This window comes from Mustela nivalis, assembly GCF_964662115.1.
Source record: "Mustela nivalis genome assembly, chromosome: 17".
NCBI classification, from domain to species: Eukaryota; Metazoa; Chordata; class Mammalia; order Carnivora; family Mustelidae; genus Mustela; species Mustela nivalis.
In genome coordinates this window covers 29673399-29691745 of record NC_139036.1, presented here as the reverse complement: position 1 = coordinate 29691745, position 18347 = coordinate 29673399, and the positions used below count along the sequence as shown (strand labels likewise).

General features: G+C 39.7%; 1 protein-coding gene and 1 long non-coding RNA gene across 4 annotated transcripts in view; one reads left to right on the top strand and one right to left on the bottom strand.

Annotated features, from left to right (window-relative positions):
• The window catches only part of LOC309851133, a 124224-nt gene that overhangs the window by 4252 nt on the left and 101625 nt on the right, over positions 1–18347 (bottom strand). The gene's annotated exons all lie outside the window — the stretch shown is intronic.
• SMG8 (SMG8 nonsense mediated mRNA decay factor) lies at positions 5965–10894 on the top strand. The gene is made up of 4 exons (XM_082705896.1): positions 5965–7825; positions 8527–8672; positions 9140–10012; positions 10463–10894. The coding sequence occupies exons 1-4, from the start codon at positions 6067–6069 to the stop codon at positions 10658–10660; spliced, it is 2976 nt and encodes a 991-aa protein (XP_082562022.1). The 5' UTR covers positions 5965–6066; the 3' UTR covers positions 10661–10894.

Sequence of the window (18347 nt, the reverse complement as noted above, 5' to 3'; positions counted from 1 at the left end):
GCGTTACAGACTTGATCAGTAAAAAGAACCTCTAGGGGCGCCTGGGTGGCTCAGTGGGTTAAAGCCGCTGCCTTCGGCTCAGGTCGTGATCCCGGGGTCCTGGGATCGAGCCCCACATCGGGCTGTCTGCTCTGCGGGGAGCCTGCTTCCTCTCCTCCTCTCTCTCTGCCTGCTCTCTGCCTACTTGTGATCTCTGTCTGTCAAATAAATAAATAAAATCTTTAAAAAAAAAAAAAAAAAAAAAAAAAAAATTTAAAAAAAAAAAAAAAAAAAAAAAAAAAAAAAGAACCTCTAGATTTGATTTCTGTTTACTGTAAACAGTTAGGAGGTAAGAATGTCCCCTATCTCAACCCAATTATTTTCCAAATGGATTTGAAGCAAAATATCCAATATAACCTTAAAAATGAGAAAGTACCATTTCTAGCAGCTAGAAAGGATCTTTAGGTAGTCATATCTAGATCACTGAAGTCTGAGATATTCCTTTCTTTGACATTTTCTATCCACATTCATGCAGCTAATTATAAGTTTTATGAGGATCTCAACATGAACTGTGTATTTTCCAGAGTGGCCTGCCAAGGATTATCTGAAGTCCATAGCAGATCTTCTGTGAGACCTAATTCCTGTTCTCAACAGCCTATATCTTCAGGAACAGTAATAATACAAACCTCACTGGATTTTTGTTCTCTCCTGCCAGTCCGGGGTAGCCAGATTTAGCAGTAAATGTACGATAGCCAGATTTGAATTAAAAAAAAACTTTTAAATAGAAATACATCCTATTAAACAATGGGTAGGGGATTTTGTTGTTGTTGTTGTTTTAGTATGTCCCAAATATTACATGGGAGCTATATATTTATACTGAAAAAATTATTCACCATTTATCTGAAATTCAGCTTTAACAGGGCATTCTTTATCGTACCTGGTCACCCTATGGCTCAGTCCCCTACAAAGTTGCCAAGTATTTCTGGGAGCCCCCAGCTTGTCAGACATGTCTACTTAGCAGTGGACACAATTATAGCTTCAGCCAGGATCCCCATTACTATTATGTTAAGTATCACAGAGAATGGGAAACTCTCATCAGGGTGAGTTCCTGTGACTGAAAGTGCAGGATTAGCTTTGATCCCCTGCAGTTCCAAGAATAAGGACAGCAGCTGCTTGTGGATGGGAAACAAGGTGTTTCAGATCTTTACTGAACTTCCTAGCCTGACAGGAAGCAGCTACAGGGGTAATACTATTTTAGCCTAGGCTACAAAAGATATTTCAGTCCTTTCCCAGAAATGCCTATATTTCCACAGACAAATACTGCTTTGAAATACCAAATAGAGTGTTGTGGAAAGTCACCAGACTGGAAAGCAGACCTTGGGACCATGTTTTGTTCTCATGAGACCCAAATTTATGTCTACAGACACATTTATGAATGAAAATTAAACAGGTAATAAAGTTAAGAAACATACCTGCTTCTAATTTAAAACAAAACAAAACAAAGCCTGCAAGCTACACTTATATAAGAATAAAAGGAATGATCTCTGAGAACAAAACATTTGAGTATTTGTAACGATGTTTTATGGAGCACTTACAATGCTTATGTTAATAAACCACCAGGTACTGTCTCAATTTAATTTAAATGATTTGATGATTTGATCATTCTTGTGGAATAAAGGTTCATTTAAAAATGCTATAGAAATCCTATATATAAACATTTATAAAGCTGCTATTGCCATTGTACCAGTATTAAAAATGTTTTCTACCTTGTTTTTTTACTAATTTTTATGACAGGTTTTATATTATACCATTTGAGAATCTTGTGAATGCTATGGCTTCTTTACACTGTTGCTATTTATAAACTTCCAATGTTTATTTTCAGACTGAGTAACAACCATACAATATAAACCCCATGGTTCACATGGTGATGTTTTAAAAATAAAAAGCAATTAAAAAACCTTTGTTTTTTTTCTTTAAATTTTTTTTTGTAGAACAATAACATAGAAAAGTACATAATACACAAATTAATAAATCATAAAGCAAATGCTCACGTAACCACAAAGAAAGAGACATTATAAATGTCTTTAGAAGTCCTGCCTGTCTCCCTCCCCTAACACAATCCCTTTACTCAAGAAGTAACTACTGATTTGCTTGTTATAATAAATATTTCCTTGTTTTTATCCTCTAAGTACAAGTAGACATCCCTAAATGCTAAGATTTATTTTGCTTGCTTTTGAACTACACAAATAGAATCGTAAATTATGTATTTTGTTTCTGCCTTCGTTCTTTTTTTTTTTTTTTAAGATTTTATTTATTTACTTGACAGAGAGAGAGAGATCACAAGTAGGCAGAGCAGCAGGCTGAGAGAGAGGGGGAAGCAGGCTCCCTGCTGAGCAGAGCCCAATGCCTGGCTTGATCCCAGGACCCTAAGATCATGACCTGAGCTGAAGGCAGAGGCTTAACCCACTGAGCCACCCAGCTGTCCCCTACCTTCTTTCAATCAACATTTCTTTTTAGATTCAACCATGTTATGTAGTGATATAGATCACTTGTTTTTATTGTGTGAATATAGTTCTCACTCATTTTTTTTTAACTGTTTTGTTTTGTTTTAAGATTTATTTATTTATTTATTTATTTGACAGACAGAGATCACAAGTAGGCAGAGAGGCAGGCAGAGAGAGAGGGGAAAGCAGGCTCCCTGCCGAACAGAGAGCCCGATGTGGGGCTCGATCCCAGGACTCTGGGATCATGACCCAAGCCGAAGGCAGAGGCTTTAACCCACCTAGCCACCCAGCTGCCCCGTTATCACTCATTCTGTTGTTAATTGAAATTGGGATTGTTTATAATTTTTGGCTATTATGAACCATTATGAACATTCTTGAATAGGTACATATGTATAAGAATTACTCTACTGTGATATCTAGGAGTGGAACTGCTAGGTTGTAAAGCATGCCTCCTTTCTAGATACTGTCAAACTGGTCTTGCAAGTGGTTGTACCAATCCATGGTCCCCTCAGCAAAATATGAGTTTTGTTTTGTTTTTTTTTTTTTTTAAGATTGTATTTATTTGACAGAGATCACAAGTAGGCAGAGAGACAGGCAGAGAGAGAGGAGGAAGCAGGCTCCCCGCGGAGCAGAGAGCCGGATGTGGGGCTCAATCCCAGGACTCTGGGATCATGACCCAAGCTGAAGGCAGAGGATTTAACCCACTGAGCCACCCAGGCGCCCCAAAATATGAGTTCTTGTTGTTCCTGTTTTATTCAAGGGAGTCTTTTCTATTTGAGTTTTCAACATTTTTTTACTTGGGAAATCTGTACAATGCTTATGGTTAATATACACTTATTTTGCCTGGATTTATAAGTCCAAGAATTGTTAAGATGATTTTATATCAGCAAAGTCACATACTAAACTGCAAATACTACACATGGTGAGGATCACAATATGATTTATATTGATAAAAGTAGAATTTCTCATTTTAGTTGGATTTTCAAAAAGAGATAGGATCTGGGAGCATCTGGGTGGCTCAATTGGTTATATATCTGTGTTTCACTCATGTCATGATCTCAGGGTCCTGGGATTGAGGCCTTCCTCTGGCTTCCTGCTCAGCTGGGAACCCTCTTCTTCCTCTCGCTCTACCCCTTCCCCCATGCTCTCTTTCCCTCTCTTTCAAATAAGTCAATAAAACCTTTTTTAAAAAAAGAGATAGGATCTGAACATGTAGAGAAAGAAACAAGTAAATGGTAAGTAGGCAATTTTTAAAATATGTATATGAAAGCAATTCCTTTTTTATTTTATTTTATTTATTTATTGGACAGAGAGAGAGCACAAACAGGGGGAGCAGCAGGCAGAGGGAGAGGGAGAAGCAGGCCTCCCGCGGAGCAGGGAGCCTGACATGGGGCTCAATCCCAAGACCCCAGGATCATGACCTAAGGTGAAGGCAGATGCTTAACTAACTGAGCCACCCAGGTGTCCCGACAAATTTTTTAAAAATACGTTTTTTTTAAAACCCACTCCTGGGGCACCTGGGTGGCTCAGTCGTTGGGCGTCTGTCTTTGGCTCAGGTCATGATCCCAGGGTCCTGGGGTTGAGCCTCGCATCTAGCTCCCTGCTTGGCAGGAAGCCTGCTTCTCCCTCTCCCACTCCCTCTGCTTGCTTTCCCTCTCTTGCTATGTCTCTCTCTGTCAAATAAAATCTCAACAACAAAAACAAAAAATCCCACTCCCACTCCTTTTTGAGTTCTTTTTAGTAAATAAGGATTAGTTGAGAAGCCAAGTATAGCTTAATTTATTAAAAACACCACCACCATGGACTTAGGGTTCTATCTATCCTTCCTTTGAAAATTAAATGAAATAATTCTTTTCCCCACCATAGTTTTATTTAGATATAATTGCATATAACATTGTATTAGTTTAAGGCATACAACATAATGATTTGATATGTGTATATACTGCAAAATTATTTCCACAATAAATAGATAAAGATAAAAGAGGATGTAAAGTACAGCACAGGAAATATAGTCAATAATATTATAATAAGTACAGTGACAGATGGTATCTACAGTTATCATGGTGACCATTTCATAATACATAATTTTTTATGTATTTTTGAATCACTATGGTATACACCTGAAACCATACAATGTAATATTGTATGCCAACTCTACTTCAATAAAAATCAATAAATAAAAACAATAAAGAGGATGTCTACCCAAAAACCTGCACACAGAAGTTCGTAGCAGCTTTACTAACAATTTACAAAACTTGGAAGCAGCTAAGATGTATTCTAGTAGGCAAAAGGATAAATGAATGGTGGTACATCTAGATAACAGAATATTATTCAACACTAAAAAGAAATGAGCTATCAAAGCATGAAAAGACACAGAGGAAACTTAAGTACATATTACTAAGTGAAGAAGCCAATCTAAAAAGCTATGCATTGCATGAGTACAACTACAGGACACTGTGGAAAAGCCAAAACTTATGGAAACAATAAAAAGATCGGTGGTTGCTAGGGGTTGGAGAAAGGAAGAATGAATAAGAGACACACAGAGGATATGGGGGGCAGTGAAACTATATATAGGACACTGTAATGGTGAATACATGTCTTTATACATTTGTCCAAGCCCATAGAATGTACAACACCAAGAATAAACCCTAATGTTAGCTATCAATTTGGGGTTAATAATGATGTGTCAACCAATGTAGGTTCATAGATTGTAATATAGGTACGGTTTTGGAGCCAGATGTTGATGGGGGGGGGCAGGGAATGCGTTTGTGTTGGAGCAGAGGTTACAGTGGAACTTTCTGCTCAGTTTTGCTATGAACCTAAAACCCTTTTTTAAAAAAAGTCTATTTGAAAAGAAAAACAGGGAGTAAAGAAATGAAAGTGAACAAATTCTAATATGTTTTAAACACTTTACTATACATTTTAACATTTTGATATATATTCTTCCAAGAAGGAGAAATTATTTTTTTAAAGCTTGTACTCCATAAACCTTTCAAAATCACTGGACTTCTTTTCCACTGATGTGACTGAATTACATTTCTTTAGAAATAAGACAGAAGAAGTTCACCTACCTTGCTTTGCCAGGTATCTCTAGAGCTGTGTTTCTCAAACTGTAACCTGTGTACAAATCATTAGGATTTAATTGAAATGCATGTAATGATTCAGTAGGTCTGGGTTGGGGCCTGAGATTCTATCTACATTTTTAACTAGCTCCCACTGGGACCTGCAGCCTACACCTTCTGTAGCAAGGTTCTAGAGTTTAAACCGAACCACTTTTCTATTTTTGCAAGAGTCACTTGACCAGCTTCTTTTGCAGTGTTTTTATATTCCTTGAACTGCAAAACTCTCTGTTTCCAATCGTCTTTTTGATCTCTCAATTCCTACAGCCTCGTGTTAATGCAAACCTTAAACAAGCTGGGGTATAGCAGTGGGGAAACCGCGAGGAACTAGGAGGAGCGGGAGGCGGAACCTAGAGCGAGAGGAAAGCAGGAAGTGAAGAAGCAGAGGAGGGATTTCGAGAGTGGACGTCAGCCGGTTGGGTTTTCAGGGCGGACCGGAAAGAGTGTAGAGACGTCTCAGCACCATGGCGGGTCCTGTCAGCTTGCGAGAGCTTCTAATGGGCGCTTCATCCTGGACCGGCTCTGAAAGTCCGGAGGGATCCTCTACAGAGGGGGGAGGGAGCGTGGCTGGCGGACCGGAGCCTCCTTGGCGAGAGGATGAGATCTGCGTGGTGGGAATCTTCGGCAAGACGGCTCTGCGACTGAATTCCGAAAAGTTCTCACTTGTGAATACGGTTTGCGACCGACAGGTCTTTCCCCTCTTTCGCCACCAAGATCCTGGGGACACGGGGCCTGGAATCAGGACCGAGGCTGGAGCCGTCGGGGAGGCTGGTGGAGCCGGAGACGCTGGGGCTGGGACCGGAGATTCGGTTCGGGGAGGTGTAGCTGCCGCTGAAGGTAACCGAACTGAGCCCGGCTCCCAGGACTACAGCCTTCTGCAGGCCTATTACAATCAGGAAAGCAAAGTTCTTTATCTTCTTCTCACTTCCATCTGTGACAATTCGCAGCTTCTGCGGGCTTGTCGTGCCCTTCAGAGCGGGGAAGCTGGAGGTGGCCTCTCTTTACCTCATGCAGAAGCGCACGAATTCTGGAAGCATCAAGAGAAGCTGCAGTGTCTCAGTCTCCTTTACCTTTTCTCCGTCTGTCACATCCTGCTTCTGGTCCATCCTACTTGTTCCTTTGACATCACTTACGATCGAGTATTCAGAGCCCTGGATGGACTGAGACAGAAAGTACTGCCCCTTCTCAAAACAGCCATTAAGGATTGTCCAGTTGGCAAAGACTGGAAGCTAAACTGCCGACCTTGCCCACCTAGACTCCTTTTCCTCTTTCAACTCAATGGAGCCCTCAAGGTGGAACCCCCTCGGAGCCAAGACCCAGCTCATCCAGACAAGCCCAAGAAGCATTCTCCCAAAAGGAGACTGCAACATGCCCTGGAGGACCAGATCTATAGAATCTTTAGGAAGAGTCGTGTCTTGACTAATCAGAGTATCAATTGCCTATTTACTGTGCCTGCCAACCAAGCTTTTGTGTACATAGTTCCGGGTAGCCAAGAGGAGGACCCAGTAGGCATGTTGCTGGACCAACTCAGGAGTCATTGTACTGTGAAGGACCCAGAATCTTTGCTGGTGCCTGCACCCCTTTCTGGGCCCAGGCGATACCAGGTGATGAGGCAGCATAGCCGACAGCAGCTATCTTTCCACATTGACAGCAGCAGTTCCAGTTCTTCTGGGCAGTTAGTGGATTTTACCCTTCGGGAATTTCTATGGCAGCATGTGGAGCTAGTCCTAAGCAAGAAAGGTTTTGATGACAGTGTGGGCAGGAACCCACAGCCTTCCCATTTTGAACTTCCCACTTACCAGAAGTGGATCTCAGCAGCTTCAAAACTGTATGAAGTAGCTATTGATGGGAAAGAGGAGGACCCGGGGTCTCCCACTGGGGAGCTAACATCTAAGATTTTAAGCAGTATTAAAGTCTTGGAAGGGTTTTTGGATATTGACACCAAATTCTCAGAAAACCGGTGCCAAAAAGCTTTACCCATGGCCCATAGTGCTTATCAGTCAAATTTGCCTCATAATTACACAATGACTGTCCATAAAAATCAGCTTGCTCAGGCTCTTCGAGTGTATAGTCAACATGCCAGGGGTCCTGCCTTTCACAAATATGCCATGCAGTTACACGAAGACTGCTACAAGTTTTGGAGCAATGGCCATCAGCTCTGTGAGGAGAGGAGTTTAACTGATCAACACTGTGTACACAAATTTCACTCATTACCTAAATCAGGTAGCTAAAATTCTCTCAGCATTTTGAAGTCAGAACTGAGCTGTGTTTTTATTCTTGCGTTTTTTTAAAATTACTATTTTTAAGTAATCTCTTTCCCCATTGTGGGGCTCAAACTCATGACCCTGAAATCAAGAGAGAGTTGCATACTTTATTGGCTGAGCCAGCCAGTCACCCCTATATTTGTGTTTTAAGAGAGGCTATTCGCTAGTTTTGATGTTTTTTTAAAAAGGCCCTATAGAAATTCAGTTGCATCAAATTTAAGTTTTCTCTCCTGCTGTAAAAAGAAAATGACATCTATGGCTACTAATTATTTTCTGTATTTAAAGGATGAACCATAGGGAATTAGTAAATGATAACTATTAATACAAATTTTCAAAAGTTTTGTATTAACATTTTTATCTTGGAGTTTTTGTTGAGCTAAAAGGAATACAATGAAATGTATTCTCACCATGATGATGCTAAAATTGTCTTAGAATACCTAAGACTTCAGATTGAAAATATCCTTTTTTGTTTCTTCATTTGCTTTTTCTGCTGTGTATATTTAGTCAAGATTTTGTGTTTTTATTGGGTGTTTTTTATTTTTCCTTCTCATTTCCAAAACACTGTTTGGAGAAATTTTGAAGTTAAATGCTATAGAATATAAAATAAATTTGACTCTGCATTGTATGTGTGAAGTTAACAGTGAGTGTTGTGTTTTCCAGGAGAAAAACCAGAAGCCGATAGGAATCCTCCCGTGCTGTATCACAATAGCCGAGCTCGATCTACTGGTGCCTGTAACTGTGGAAGGAAACAGGCACCTCGAGATGATCCCTTTGATATCAAGGCAGCTAACTATGACTTTTATCAGGTAGACTCTAAATTTTTTCTTCCTCTTTTTCCTTCCGTTGGTGTGTGTGTTAACTACCATTTAAGTAAAAGTACATATTTTCAGAAGCAAAGTATGTAGAAAAGTAAATGTGACTGGAGTATGCTCTATAGACAAGGAAAAGTTCTTTTTATTACTTACTTGCTTACCCATTAATTGCTAATCTTGTTTTTTAGAGTGAAGAATGTGTTACTTATTTTTTAAAAGATTTTATTTATTTATTTGAGAGAGAGATAGTGAGAGAACACGAGTGAGGGGTGAGAAGAGAGAGAAGCAAGCTTCCCACTGGGCAGGGAGCCTGAAGTGGGGCTTGATCCCAGGACCCCCAGATCCTGATCTGAGCAAAAGGCAACTGCTTAACCCATTGAGCCACCCAGGTGCCCAGAGTGTGTTATTTTAAATGAAGAGTTCACAAGATTGTTTATTTTATTTTGTTTCTTCCTCTATAGCTTCTGGAAGAAAAATGTTGTGGAAAATTGGATCATATCAATTTCCCAGTATTTGAACCAAGTACACCAGATCCTGCTCCTGCCAAAAATGAATCTTCTCCTGCCCCTCCAGATGCAGATGCTGATAAACTTAAAGAAAAAGAACCTCAAACCCAAGGAGAGAGCACAAGCCTGAGTTTAGCTTTGAGTTTAGGCCAGTCCACAGATAGTTTAGGTACCTATCCAGCTGATCCACAAGCAGGAGGAGATAATCCAGAAGTTCATGGTCAAGGAGAAGTAAAAACTGAGAAGAGACCAAATTTAGTTGATAGACAGGCATCCACAGTTGAGTATCTTCCAGGCATGCTACATTCAAATTGTCCTAAAGGTCTCCTACCCAAATTCTCCAGTTGGTCATTGGTTAAGCTAGGCCCTGCTAAGTCTTATAACTTTCATACAGGTTTAGACCAACAGGGCTTTATTCCAGGAACAAACTATCTTATGCCTTGGGACATTGTCATCAGGACTAGAGCCGAGGATGAAGGAGACTTAGACACAAATTCTTGGCCTGCTCCAAATAAAGCTATTCCTGGAAAGAGAAGTGCAGTTGTAATGGGAAGAGGAAGACGGAGAGATGACATAGCTCGAGCATTTGTGGGCTTTGAGTATGAAGACTCTAGAGGTCGGAGGTTTATGTGCTCAGGACCTGACAAAGTAATGAAAGTAATGGGAAGTGGGCCAAAGGAGTCTGCTTTAAAAGCCTTGAATAGTGATATGCCCTTATATATTCTGTCATCATCTCAGGGTAGAGGGCTAAAACCACATTATGCTCAACTTATGAGGCTTTTTGTTGTAGTTCCCGATGCTCCTTTGCAGATAATACTAATGCCCCAGGTAAGAAATACGACCTTTTCCATCCTCAAATAAAAAATGCTGATGCTTGTTTTGTCTTTTAGAAGTGCAGGATAATACCAAAGTAATTATTTCATTAAACAGTTTTAAATTTTAAATAACTTTTCAACCTAATATTCTAGTTCTTGAAAAAAAATCATGTGTTAATCAGTTCATACTATCAACTCACATTGTATAGTTTAAAGGCAGAACTTGAAGTTAAAAATCTGTAGAAAAGTAGGATAATACTTGAGACCAATAATGTAATATTGAATATGATTAGAGTTAGGAGCATATCCATTATCTCCTTAATCTTATATGGTCTTAATGGTCTTATCCATTATCTCCTTAAATCTTATATGGTCTTTGGACCTGTTGTTTGTTTAGGCATTTACCTTTCAAGTGTTTCTTATTGAAAAATGTAAAAATAAGTGCATTACCTTTATTTTTCAGGTTCAGCCAGGCCCACCACCGTGTCCAGTATTCTACCCAGAGAAACAAGAAATCACTCTCCCACCAGATGGCCTCTGGGTTTTGAGATTTCCTTACGCCTATGTGACTGAGAGAGGACCTTGTTTCCCTCCTAAGGAAAACGTGCAGTTAATGAGTTACAAGGTGCTCCGTGGAGTTCTTAAAGCAGTAACACAATGAGCGTTTTACAGCCAGTTCAATCTTAAAGCTGGTGTTTGGTTTTGCTATGTGCTGGGGAGGGGGGTTGTTTTTGGTACATGTATGCTGTATTTTCTTGAATCCAAAATGTGCTTTGGTTACAGGTGTTCAGTATTGGGACAGTAGTTGTTCCACTATTTCATAAATTGATATTTATTGTAAGTGGACCTACAGCTTGCTAATAAACATTGGTTCTTCTAGAAAAGGACATAAAAATATCTGGTTGGTAGCTCTATTTTCTTTTGTTTCTGTTTCACTGTCCATAATAAAACATGTTTCTGTCATAACAATGTTACATAACCATGTTGATCCAAAACTTTGCTTTGGTTAAAACGATGTTTAAGCTGGGATTTTCCTTAAGACGCCACTTCTGAAATTACCTTCAAAAAGAAGATGACCCAGTAGGTTATCTGGTAATGGTATGGACGACTTACTTGCAAAAAAAAAAAAAAGCCCTATTGTTTGGCTCACAATTCTGGTACCTAAGTTAGACTATTTTGTCCTGACTATTTTATTCCTGGACTGATGAGATGTCATAATTTTTTTATTTTTAATTTATTTTATTTTTTTATTTGAGAGATCTATTTTAAGTGAACTAAAACTTATTTTTAAACTTTTTTTTCTAAGACTTTGTTTTTAAGTAATCTCTACACTCAACATGAGCCTCCAACTCTGGAAATTAATTTACAGTGTTTTTGCATCCCATCCTTATTTTTCATCCTTTTAATTTTTCCTTCCTTATATATCAGTTTTAACAATCACAATCACTTTTGTACTAAGCATGGTTTTTTGGTGGTTTCATTAACTAGTGCACTGCATTTGGAAAACACAGTTAGATTGCTCTCTAGGACATATATTAATAGTTGTTTGCTTTTCTAAAGATTTATTTAAGGGAGAGTGAGAAAGTGGGGGGAGGGTCATAGGGAGCCAGAGAGGGAAAGACGCAGACTCCCCACTGATGGTGGCTTGATCTCATGACTCTGAGCTCATGACCTGAGCTGAAACCAAGAGTCAGATGCTTAACTGACTGAGCCACCCAGACCCCCTTGTTTTGTTTTTTTTAATAGCCTATAAGAGTTGAGTAACAGGTTGTATAAACTTGTGGTTAAAGGAACTGTAACAAAGTAGTTTGTAAGAACAAATAAGGTGTCAAAAGAGCAGATTTGTGTCTTTTTCTTTTTTTTTTTTTATGTCGTTCTTACATGGAAAAAATTTACATTCCTGCTTAAATTAATAAGCGATTTTCCTTAATTATTTTTGATTACAGAAGCCACCCTAATTTGAATTTCTGTATTTTTAAATACAAATTTTTATGCTATTTGTATTTACAGCCTGCTTAATACAATTGCAGAACTTCTTCATGTTTTTATCCATAAATTGGTTTATAGAATGTTGCATTAGAGAAGTGTGGACTATGCAATTTGTATTGCTTACTGCCTTGCACATTAGTGATATAAACCTTATTCAGCAAATTTCCAAAGTGATTTTATTAAAGAAATTATATTTCTTCTGTAGCAGCACTTGCATTGTCCTCTGCTTAGCAGATGTTTCTCTTTTTTATTCAGATAAAGCAGATGATTCAAATGATTTTCTTTTTTTAAAGAATCACTAGGTTAGAAGGGACTTTACAGGACATCCTTTTGCCTATTGGTAAGTCTGTTGTGTCTCCGAAAAGTTGTATAGAACTTTAGGAAGTAAATTATATCTTATTCAAGGAGTGCTTATTATTTAAAGGACAAATGTGATAGCTCTTTTTTATGTTAAACTATGTTACTCTGATTTTTTTTAAATGGCCTCACATGTTGGTTTAAAATTAAGTTCCCTGTACTACTTAAACAGAGGAATTTGTATTTTAGTTGAAAAACAAACAAAAAACTTCCAAGAAAGAGTAAAACAAAGAAAATTAGAAAAATGGGACTAGGAAAGTTTGATTCACAAAAATAACAATAGCTACTTTTTACTGAATGCCACAGAATAATAATAGCTATTTTATGAATGTCCATTTCTTAGGTACTTTACTAAGCATTTTGCATACATTGTCTCTAATCCTCAAAACGTTGCAAGGTAAGTCTGTTTTTACAGATCAAGAAATTAAAGTTAGAAGTGGCTGAATAATTTGTCCAAGGTCACATAGTAGGGAGGGAGTAGCAAAATCAGAATTTAAATCAAGGACTCTGATTTTAAAGCTATACTCTTCCGGTGTCTTCTGAAATAATGTAAGATTGAAAACTGCATGTCAGTTCCTCCAACTGAATATTTGACTCTGGTCTTAAGACTTGGTGAATGGGTGAGTTTTTGGGGTGCCTGGGTGGCTCAGTTAAGCATCTGCCTTCAGTTCTGGTCATGGTCTTGGGGTACTGGGATCTAGCACTGCAATGGTCTCCTCGCTCAGCGGGAAGACTGCTTGTGTGGCTCCCTCTGCCCCACCCCTACCCCTTATGCTTGCTCATGCTTGTTTTCTTGGTCTCTAATGAATAAATAAAATCTTAGGGGTGCCTGGTTGTCTCAGTTGGTTAAGCAACTGCCTTAGGCTCAGGTCATGATCCTGGTGTCCTGGGATCAAGTCCCTCATTGGGCTTCCTGCTCAGTAGGGAGTCTGCTTCTCCCTCTGACCCTCCCCCTTCTCATGCTCTCTATCTCATTTTCTCTCTCTCAGTCAAATAAATAAATAAATAAAATCTTTTAAAAAAGACATGTGTGGGGCACCTCAGTGGCTCAATGGGTTAAGCCTCTGCCCTTGGCTTGGGTCATGATCTCAGGGTCCTAGGATCGAGCCCTGTATCAAGCTCTGTTCATGGGGAGCCTGCTTCCCCCTCTCTTTCTCTGCCTGCCTCTCTGCGTACTTGTGATCTCTCTCTGTGTCAAATAAATAAATAAAATCTTAAAAAAAAAAAACAAAGACGTGAATGGGTGAGTTTTTAATGTCAGAAAAATTGGGCATGATACCCCTAAAATATCTTGTTTGTTTTAAGACCATGAATCGCAATTCTCTCTAAACTCTATTGAATCTTTATACTATACCATCTCTTGTTACAGATTTTCTCCTGTATAAAATAGTACTATAGTAGATTGGAGCAAAAAAAAAAAAAAGATTCTACTGCCTAGGAAACCTGGACAATGGCACCTGAGTGGCTCAGTCTGTTGAGCTTCAGACTCTTGGTTTCAGTTCAGCACATGATCTCATGGGTCAGATGGGTGAGCCCCATGTTGGGCTCTGCACTCATCAGGGAGCCTGCTTAAGGATTCTCTCCCACTGCCCACATCTGTTCCTACTCTCTCTCTCAAATAAATAAATCTTTAGAAAGAGAAATCTAGACAATTTACTTAATTCTTGAACATTATTTTCTCTAAAATGGTAATGATTATATAAATAATAAAATGATAATGATAATTATCATTTATCGCAAAGGGTGTTTGTGAGGAGTAAAGGAGTATATATAAAGCTCCTAACAGAGGGGCACATAAATAAATTCTTTTTTTAAAAGATTTTATTTATTTATTTGACAGACAGAAATCACAAGTAGGTAGAGAGGCAGGCAGAGAGAGAGAGGGGGAAGCAGGCTCCCTGCCGAGCAGAGAGCCCGATGTGGGGCTCCATCCCAGGACCCTGGGATCATGACCTGAGCCAATGACAGAGGCTTTAACCCACTGAGCCACCCAGGTACCCCTATAAATTCTCGATAATTATATTTTATCTTGAATTTATTTTTAAAGGTATCCCACAATTCTAATAGTTTTGGAGATGGTGAATACATTTTGGTTAGTTTTAGTCCTACATTTTATTATCAGGTACAGTGCCTCGTATATGTAGAAACTATGGTAAGCACCATGATGGGTAGCAGTTTTGTCTACTTGATTTGTACCTTTCCTCTTGTACCTTTCTGTGGTCTTTTAAACTTGATTTAATTTTTGTTAGTTTGTTTATACTTCAGATATGACACCCTCTGAAATCCTTTGGCCACTCTCTCTCCTTTCTGTCTCTTACAACTTTGTGCCTGTCCTAAGATGTGGCAAATAGAACTACACTCAGTTTTTGGAATGCTGCACAACTGTGAACAAAGGCCAGCTAGCAGTTTATGTTTAATTTTCAGTATTCTGAATTATGTTTATTGGCCTAGGTTGGCACAGCAGCTCACTGGGTTGATGTTTTAAGGAAGCAATCCAGACATTGGATACCATCTAAAGCTTTAGTTTGTTGATCTTGTAAAATGAGGACAATAACTCCTTTACCTACCTCAAAAGATAACCTTGGTTCAAACTCTTAAAGTTGTATTAATTGAAGTCCTTTACAAACTCTTAAAAATAGAAAGGATAGTTACTGTTATTTGTAACTGAGCTCAGATCCTATCAAATTGTAAATACAATGTATTGTTCCCAAATCTTCCTATGCTAAAAATAATCCTGCCCAAAAATATAGCAATAGAAATCATTTTCTTCTTCTTCTTTTTTTTTTTTTTAAGATTTTATTTATTAGAGAGAGAGCACCAGCAGCAGGGAGAAGCAGAGAGAAGGGGAGAAGCAGATTCCCGATTGAACCAAGGAGCCTGACGTGGGGCTCCATCCCAGGACCCTGAGATCATGACCCGAGCCAAAGTCATATCTTGACCAACTGAGTCACCCAGGCATCCCATATGCATATGTCTTTTATTAATACTTATGAACTTTTCTTTGCAGAAAAAACTGCTAGACTTTGGATTGATGGGGCAAGAGATATATACATTTTGCATTTTGACACATATTGCTAAATTGCCCTACAAAAAGTTAAACCATGCTCTAGCCTAGTATCAGATTCCCATTGTCATAGTTAGGAATCCTGATGATAGGCCATCAATCCATTCAGCACCAGTTTTCTTATTTTGAATAAGATATCAATTTAATTTATTAATTCCTTCAGAACTCTTGAGTAAATATCTCTGATCCTAGGCCATTACATCTGCTACCTAATGATTTGGGCAATGCAACTGTAAAGGGATTTAAATGACAACATAAGGAATCATTCATTAATCTTTTATTTTTCAGAAGCTCAATACTATCTTCTCCAACCAACCCCTTGAACTGAATTAAGAGTGGTGACCTTTGTTATAACATTAGCTACTAGCCATGTAATCTTGGGCAAAGTACTTAACTTCTGCAGAGAACAGTGAAACAGGCCAGGCACGTGAGTAGCTCAGTTGGTTAAGCGTCCACCTTCAGCTCAGGTCATGATCCCGGGGTCCTGGGATAGAGACCCACTCTGGGATCCCTGCTCAGCAAGGAGGCTGTTTCTCCCTCTGCCGCTCCCCCTGCCTTGTGCTCTCTCTCTCTCTCTCCTTGGGTTAAACAAAAGTTTAACAAAAGTTAAAAGAAAAGTTGCTATCAGGTGAGATTTTGGTAAAGGGAAGCAGAACCATGCCCATCAAGCTGATCTTCAAGATATAATTTGTCAGCCCTAAACAGATTATTTCTAACAAGACAATATTTTTCAACTCCTGAGTTTCCTTAAAATCTTTTAGTTTAAAAAATGTGATTATACAGCCGCCTAGGTGGCTCAGTGGGTTAAGCCACTGCCTTCGGCTCAGGTCATGATCTCAGGGTCCTGGAATCGAGTCCCACATCCGGCTCTCTGCTCAGCAGGGAGCCTGCTTCCTCCTCTCTCTCTGCCTGCCTCTCTGCCTACTTGTGATCTCTGTGTCAAGTAAGTAAATAAAATCTTTTTTAAAAGTGTGGTTATATTTGAGAATTTTCATACTTAGTTCTTTTTCTTCTATAAAGGCTTTACCATTTCTCTAGATATTTTGATATCTAGAGATATTCTTGATTTAGATCAAGAAATAGACTTCCTATGGTAGCAAACTGATGCAGAAGTCTTTTTCAGCTACTTCTTTATTTTTTTTAAGGTTTTATTTATTTATTTGACAAAGACAGAGATAGTGAGAGAGAGAGAACACAACCCCGGGGGAGCGGGAGAAGCAGCAGCCGTCTTCCCACTGAGCAGGGCGATGTGGGGCTGGATCCCAGGACTCTGGGATCATGACCAGAGCTGAAGGCAGACACTTAAGAACTGAGCCACCCAGGTGCCCCTCAGCCACTTTTTTTTTTTTTTTTTTAAAGAAAAGATTTTAGGGGCACCTGGGTGGCTCAGTGGGTTAAGCCTCTGCCTTCCGCTCTGGGCATGGTCCTGGGATAGAGCCCTGCATAGGGCTCTCTGCACCGCGGGGAGCCTGCTTCCCCGCCCCCCTCTCTGCCTGCCTCTCTGCCTACTTGTGATCTCTGTCGAAAAAATAAAGAAAAATCTAAAAAAAAAAAGATTTTATTTATTTTTTTTAAAGATTTTATTTATTTATTTGACAGAGAGAAATCACAAGTAGACGGAGAGGCAGGCAGAGAGGGAGGGAAGCAGGCTCCCTGCTGAGCAGAGAGCCCGATGTGGGACTCGATTCCAGGATCCTGAGATCATGACCCGAGCCGAAGGCAGTGGCTTAACCCACTGCGCCACCCAGGCGCCCCTTTATTTTTATTTTAGAGAGAGAGCGCACACACAAGCACGGGGGAGAGCAGAGAGGAGGAGAAGGAGGGGGAAAGAACCCCAAGCTAACTTGTGCTGAGCTCCGAGCCCAGTGTAGGGCGCTATCCCACAACCCTGAGATCATCTGAGCTGAAAGCAGGAGTCTAACACTCAGCCCACTAAATGTTACCCAGGCGCCCCATTTTCAGCTACTTTTTAAAATTTAGTGTAGGCCGCCGTTTCCTAGAATCTTCATGGAATGAGGACTTCAACTATCTCTATTTTAACCTCAAATTTTGTAATTGATTAAGTCTTTCTATCTGATCTCTTAACTCAGGCAAAAGATCCTGCAGGCAAAACATAACCTGACGGGGGCGCCTGGGTGGCTCAGCGGGTTAAAGCCTCTGCCTGTGGCTCAGGTCATGATCCCAGAGTCTAGGGATCAAGCCCCACATCTCTCTGCTCAGCAGGGAGCCTGCTTCCCTTCCTCTTTCTGCCTGCCTCTCTACCTTCTTGTGATCTCTGTCAAATAAATAAACAAAATCTTAAAAAAAGAAAAAAAACAACAACCCATAACCTGATGGGCACTGAAATTAACCCTTTAACTACCCCCCTGAACCAGCAAGACCCCCCCACCCCTAACTGACTTATAAGACAGTGATCAACTTGACCTTTACGGCGCTCCTTGGATATGTAGCCACCTACCTTTTCCCCACATTTTCCTTATGTCAACCTGGAAGTATGGATAAAAGGAAAACTAGTTGGCCCTTCAAGGATTTAGTTTCCCATCTAAGACTTCTAAATAATAAGCTATAAACTTATCAACGTTTTCCTAATATAAGTAGACCTGCAAGTCAACAAGTATTTCTTGACTTCCTATCCAAGGCGTGGGGGTGGGGTGGGTAGGGGGGTGGGGAGGTGGATTACATTTTCGCAGTGAAACCAGGGAGGAGTCTGCCCCTCAAATATTTGATTGATAAGCAAACTAGTACGTCTTATGCTGTGTATAATAGGGAAAACTCTATCTTAGCTAGACAAACGGATGGGTTCATTATTTGTTTTAGCAGGCCTTAACTCCTCCATTGGTAACAGTTCTTTGCACTTCCTAGAGTAGGGGTTAAGATGTGCCCTGGAATCTCTCTTTTTTTGATGCGGATTTTCTAATTATGTCAGGCCTTCCCGAAT